This window comes from Haplochromis burtoni, unplaced genomic scaffold (assembly GCF_018398535.1).
Source record: "Haplochromis burtoni strain Fernald_Lab_line unplaced genomic scaffold, NCSU_Asbu1 Contig_292, whole genome shotgun sequence".
In the NCBI taxonomy this organism is placed as follows: domain Eukaryota; kingdom Metazoa; phylum Chordata; class Actinopteri; order Cichliformes; family Cichlidae; genus Haplochromis; species Haplochromis burtoni.
The window spans coordinates 689,345-696,409 of record NW_024582653.1 but is presented as its reverse complement, the minus strand read 5'-3'; the positions used below and the strand labels follow the sequence as shown (position 1 = coordinate 696,409).

The 7,065-nt window shown below is 38.2% G+C and overlaps 1 protein-coding gene across 3 annotated transcripts in view; it reads right to left on the bottom strand.

Moving 5' to 3' along the window:
• Nucleotides 1–3,003: 3,003 nt before the first annotated feature.
• LOC102311540 (neuroligin-1) overlaps nt 3,004–7,065 on the bottom strand; it is a 145,977-nt gene continuing 141,915 nt past the window's right edge. For all 3 annotated transcript variants that reach the window (XM_005940460.3, XM_042227955.1, XM_005940461.3), the window contains one exon: nt 3,004–5,743. In XM_005940460.3, the coding sequence (XP_005940522.1) occupies nt 5,505–5,743 (239 nt within the window). In that variant the 3' untranslated portion in view covers nt 3,004–5,504. The remainder of the gene's footprint in view (nt 5,744–7,065) is intronic.

Below are 7,065 nucleotides of genomic sequence, written 5' to 3'. Positions count from 1 at the left end.
TTTGCTGTTATTTTGCGATTTCTTCAGTACTTACTGTTTACACACAGTTCTTACCAAGGGGAAAAAAACCATTTCGAATGGTACAGTATAGAAATCGCCAGTACAAGGCAGCCTGATTACAAAACAGTTTAGGAATTAATACAAATTCTCTTTCTGAACGTGTATTCTGTTAAACAAAATGAAAAAGAAATACTCTAGTATCACTATCAGCAATTAAATTAACATGCAAAATACTGGACCACACAGATCGGGGCAGATTGCACTTTAATCAAAGGGCACATCTGGGCTGATTTCACACCAAAAGGATAGAAAGTCATAATTTCCAATCATGTCATCTGTCTTGTCAGCTCGCTAGCTTTCTCCTCAGAAATGCTGGGATCTTGGCAGCGGGTAGCACAGTGAAACTGGGAAATATTGAAGCAAATAGTACAACATGTCTCAATGCAGTCTGTCCACTGATCAAAGCCTTCTCTGCCCTAAAATAGCAGAGGAAATGTTTGAGCCCTATTTGGCAAATTTACAAGAAAGAACATCCAAGCAGTACGGCAAAGGACTGCTGATGATGCATTTAAATATGCCTATGTGCACACACACAGAGAGAGAGAAAGAGAGAGAGAGAGAGAGAGAGCGAGAGAGAGAGAGCTTGTGACAATTAGTGTCCAGGATACAAAACTACAAGCATTACAACACAGTAAAGCTTTTATGGCAAAAAAGTTTTTGTACATAAAATGGCTTAATAGTGCTGAATAGCTTTGCAAGGACTTCCACAACTCCTACTACTGAAACGTTTACTCCCTTAGTTACATACGAGGATTAAGCTTCACAACTGCCCCTCCCAAAAGCCCTTGTCAAATATCTGCACACATACAGGTAATGGCTATGGACTTTTTGAAAATGTGTTTATTGTTAGCTCAGGAGAAAGCCTGAGAAAAGTGAGACAAAATGAAAGAGAACTAATAGCAATACCAATGTTTGCAGGTGGAGCAATCATTACACATGGATGAGAACTCAAACACTTTTGTTTAAAGATTAGATGCTCTCGAGTTTTTGAGAAAGCTGTGTCAGGAGTACTAGCAAGAGGAGAAGGTAGAGAAAAGAGGCGCAAAAGGAGTAATGAACCTAAATCATTGGAGTATTTGTTTCAGGGAGAAAGAAATTAATAAGCATGAAAATAATAGTCCTCCACACTTTGCCGGCAGGACAAAAACTAACAGGAAAGAAAAAGTCCAATTACTGTGGAAGGGGAAAAGAAAAGAAGATATATTAGAATAAAAAAAGGGAGCGAGAGAGCGAGCATTATTTGGGAAGGTAAATATTAGGGGAAATGCCTGTGTGAAATGCACACAGTCCTAATTTAAATAACTAGCTAGCCAAATCTGATATTTGTGGATTTCCTAATGTGTGCAGCATGCAGAAAAAATAACAAGCATGCAATCAGTAAAGTTTCTCAGCACATATCTTGGGACTGTTTGGACTAAACTACGCTGCTGATCAAATAATTAACGATAGCGCTAATGTTTAGGCTCATAAAAATGTCCTGTATATGTTTTCTTTATTATTAATTTTTTTGTTTTATTTTGTGGTTGCTTTATCTTTAAAATTTGTCACGGAGCTCACATAGTCATTATGAACCTTAGTATAGTAAAACAATAAATGGAAGAATTGACAAATGGATCAATTTATGGATTCATTTTAAATGCATAATTATCGAACTATTATATTAACATGTTTTTAAAACATCTATATTCTGCTAGTCGGTCCTTTTCTCATGCCAGGTCTCTATAGGCTTGATCAGTGCTGAAAGTAAGAGGAGCAGTAGCATGCAGAGAAATGGATATTTTACTGGCCAGGTATATCTTAAAACAATCAGAGGCTTGATGAATTGGCTGAATGGCTGATGTATGGCTGGAATGGAAGGGGTATTTGGAGAAGGTTTGAGTCAGGGAAATGCACCTCATCAATCAGCATGATTAAAGGTTTTGGCTGGGCTGAAACAAACTCCGCACTGTGAGGGCTTGGCCTTAAAGGCACAGTCCGCTTTTCAGCACTCCAACAGCCAAGCGTGGAGGCTTAAAACTCACATATTACCACATGCAGTCAACATTTGTGACTCTGTGTTTGTCACAATGCCAGTATGATAGACATCTGGGATTAAACAATATTAAATAACTCAGTGTGACAGTTTCATAACTGCTCAGTAACAATCCCCTATATAAGTTTTATTCACTGGGGACACTGATGGGAATCGAAATGTTTTTATGACAAGGCAAGATTTTATATGATAATATCCAGCAAATTTCAGAATATTATCTCACTTTAAAGGGAAAAAAAACATCATACCATATTTGTGATAGAGCATTTAGCTTCTTAAGCACTTCCAAACAATTCAAACCAAAACTAACCTCACAGCAGGACTTCTGATTATAAACCAAGGGGGACTGAGATGGCACTTTGATAGCACTATACTATGTGTTTCATAAACACCCGATCTGCACCCTGGAGAAACTTCTCATTCATTAAACACACAACCTCCTACACACCCATGAACACACACTGACAGTAGCATACTATATGCATGCCCCATGGCCAAAATCATTGCAGCCAAGGCCCTTAACCCATAAATACAGCTTCGCGCCAGCAGCTCTACATATTTAAAGCCGCTAATGGTTTCCTTCGTAGTGCTCACTTGCACACACAAACACACTAAACCAAGGAGAAAAATCACTGGAGCGAGGGTAGGGATTTCTGTCAGCTGAGCAGCATCTCCAAGCAAACAGGTGCTGCAATGGCTGGCTGGGCAAGGTAAATGGTAAATGGCCTGTATTTGTATAGCGCTTTTCTAGTCCCTAAGGACCCCAAAGCGCTTTACAGCCACACATTCACATTGTAGCCACAGCCACCCTGGGGCGCACTGACAGAGGCGAGGCTGCCGGACACTGGCACCACCAGGCTCTCTGACCACCACCAGTACGCAACAGGTGAAGTGTCTTGCCCAAGGACACAACGACGGAGACTGTCCAAGCCGGGGCTCGAACCAGCAACCTTCCAATTACAAGGCAAACTCCCAACTCTTGAGCCACGATCGTCCGTATAGGTCAGTCCCACACTTTAGCCAACATTGGCCAACTGGCTAACTAGAGAACATAATAATAATGCTGAGAGCCTGGTAAATGTTAGTAGGTATAAAAGGTTTAAACAAACATTGTTTCCTAGTCCTTCTTAATTTTTGAGATGTGTAATATCTTTCACTAACTCCTGTATTCATTCTCTAATAAAGAGCTTTTTTTTCCCCCATACCAAATGTTAAACCAAACACATGTTTAGTTATCATACCTAATATACGGGTTTATTCATATTACGAACATGTGGTCGGCTGACTTTAATTAAAGAGGCTGCTGATTACATAATACATATACATCATGTCTGGACCAATGAAACATTAACATTCAATTCAGTTTATTAATATATCCAGTTCACAGTTTACAGCAACAGTAATATCAAGGTACTATATAATGTAACCTTAAGGCCCTGCAATATTACTGCGTCCCCCTTTTGAAAAAGCACTTGGTGACCTCGGAGAGGAAGAACTCCCATTTAAGTGTCAGAGCCGTGTGGGCTCTGACTCTTAACAGTGAGAAAGAAAAACAACTTAGAGTCCAACACAGAACTTGTACTCAATTATACTGGATAACTGAATGGAAAGCCCACAAGCCCACTGATTATGAGTCCTATATCTACTGTCATTCACACACAGACACACACAAACACACACAGCCCACTAGAAGGTTGGGTAAGGTAAAGCTGCACACTTTTGCCCATTGCCAGGGGGGTAAACACAAACACACAGAGTTTAATCTGAGAGCAAACAGCAGTGCCTCATGTTAACCAGCAGGAACACACTTTCCCTCAACACTATGAGGCTTGGAGCAGTTAAGAGCTTGCACACGAAAAAGGGGCGAGTGGGGAACGGAGGGGAAAAAACAGAGAAGAATGAGGAGGGAATGCCTAAGGGACTGAGGATTTCACCACTTTTAAAATAATTTTAAATGTTCTAAAATGTAACTGACTGATCTTTGGCTGGATTACTCTCACCATACTTGCCTTTTTTATCCTTTCTCAAGCTTTTGATGTTTGGAAGTGGTTGTACACTTCAGCTGCTTATGTAATTTCCATAATGCTTTATAACTATAATCTAAAGCTTTAAATGTTATTTGCAAACAGAGTTTGAATTGGCTACGCCAGTTTATTCATAACAGGGAAATCCAAGATTTCAGCTTTGAACAGCAGGTTTTGGAGTGTGGAGTTCAGAAAAAGCCAAAATTGTTTTTTTTTAGTGTATGTAGAGTATGTGTACTTTATACACATGGTGTCTCTACAAACTGTAATAGTCTGCAATGAAGCTAAACTTTAGGGTGGATAGGAAGGCTGCATATCTAATCACTAGATCTTTTTTTTTAAATATTCATATATGTATATTAATTATCTGACTTCTAGCTGTCAAGAATTTTAGTACCACTGTTGATCTTTGGGTATCATTAGGACGTCTGTAAGAAAGCAACAGGTTTTTCAGCCAGTCTTAGTATTTCCCATTAAAATATAACTAATGTAAAATATCAGAGTGAATAATTTTGAGATTACAGAGATGATGCAGACCACCTGCAGATCACACTAATATTTCACTGATATTGTGTTTCAGCTCTTCACAAAGAATATTATGTGAGCATTTATATTAATTCGCTAAATACACCCTGACACACACAAACACATAGCTGTACATGCACGCACACTCACACACATGCCAAGAAAACTTTTTTTAATATATATTTGAGTGAAAGGCGGATATTGCCCTGTGTCTTTATTCTGCTATCCGTTGATCACACCGGGTGAAAACCCCATAAACCAAAAGAGCATTTAAATGAAAGCGATCCATTCCATGACAGCATAATCTCATTCAGCACACCTTTGTTTCTATCATGTGGCAGTGACATCTAAAAGAAGGAAAAAGGAATTAGGAATTACTCTGATGAGAAAAAAATAAGACAGGGGAGACAGAAAACTGAGATATCCAGAAACAAGAGGGACTGAAAATCCATTGTACTAACTATATATGAAAGGAGGCAAGAGATGTACAGCAGAGTGATAACCAGGTTCAAACTATGCAGAGATGCAATCAACATGTCACTTTAAACAAATACGTAGATGAGCAAAGGATCATAAAAGGGATGGCACAAACATTTTGTACTACTATGCCTGTCACCTGCCTACTTTAGCGTCAAAGTCAAGGAAGAATGAAAAGCAATCATCTCATAGAAAGCTCAAATTCAGTCTTTGGAAATATCGCAATCAATCAACAAAGAAATGAGACCAGATATTAGCAAGAAATACCAGTTTGAGCCAGAACAATGTACAGACCAAAAAAAGAAAGGAAGGCAGAAAGAAAGAAAGGAAAAGAAAGAAATAAAGATATCCCTGGTCTTCGTCTTTTTAAGGCTAATGTAATGGACTCAACATGACAAAAGGCATAAATAAAGGAAGAACAGACACGACACAACACGACAGTAATAATGGTCACTCATTGCAGGATCCTTACCTAGGACGCCAAGTCTGTAGTTTAAAGTGATGACAATCACGTTCCCATAGCTGGCCAGGATACTGCCATCAAACATATTCCCAGTTCCTTCCATGTAGGAGCCCCCATGGATGAAAACCATCACTGGTTTGGGGCTTCCACTCTCCCTAATGTCTAGAGGAGGGGGGGGGGGGGGGGTGAAAAGGAGAAGGTGGAAGAGGCAGAAGGACTGGTTAGATGACATATTGAAAGCGACGGTCAGGGATTCACTTTCAAAACTTTCATTTGTAGGGGGCTTTCGCCAACCTTTTTGGCACACTGGCTTTCAACACAGAGACCTTGTCAGTTTTAGGCATCAAAATATTTTGTCAATATGAAAGCACTATATGACTGTTGTTATTGAGATATACTGTTTAATTTGTTTATCAATGTATCTAAATTCCATATGCATGTAAAGGAAAAACGATATTTGATGTGTTTAATTTAATGAGTTGTATTTTCCTTCAGGCAATGGACTGTCCAAAATGCCAGAATGGCAATCTGAAATGTCCCACTATACTGAGGAACTTCAGAGAATAACATGGGAGAAATTTTAATTTAATTTAATTTCATTTCATTTAAGAGCACATGAGGTTTGACAACTTTATGAAAAAGCTTTGTTTTATTGGGACATAATTTTACTTCAGTAAAGTAGTGTATCCTTTTTTTTTTCAACTGCAGCGAAAAGCTTACCTTTACTTTGTGAATATAAATGCATATAAGCACAGACTGATAGATGTAAAAACTAACTAAGCTTGTCTTTTAAAATAACTCAGCGTGATTTAAAGCAGATTTAATCATTTTGAGCAGTGAGAATCTATTAATGTAAAAAAGAAGTATGAGTACTTGCACCTGGCAAATGTAAGGTATGGCTCAGGAGATCTAACAACATGCGAGAGCCCATGTTCAAAACAAGGTTCCACTTTCATCTCATTTTTCAGTGATAAGCCTTTTCATGTTGTTTCTTAACTGTTTCTATCAGTACATGTAGCAGTACACATCATTTATCCTAATGATGTTTTAAAGTGAGGGATCAGGTCCAGAGAGAGATGAGAGAGTGTGCGGGGAATTAAAAGTAAACCAACCAAGAAAACAAAAGACAGATTCTGTCAATATTTTTTGATACTTTTCTAAACCAGAGGAGTGGCAAATTAGAAACCTCAAGAAAAACACACATTTTGATGGAACTTCTTGACACTAAAAGACTGATATGAAAATAGTTTGTAGGTGCCCCTATAAATGCAATGCATCAGCATCATTTTAACATTATTGCTCCTTTTTTAACTAAAATTTAGGACTATATCTATATCTCTCTATATAGAGAGATATAGATCTATATCTATATCTATCTATAGATTTATATCTCTCTATATATATCCATATCTATATCTATATATCTCTCTCTCTATATATATATCTATTTCTCTCTCTCTCTCTCTCTCTCTCTCTCTCTCTCT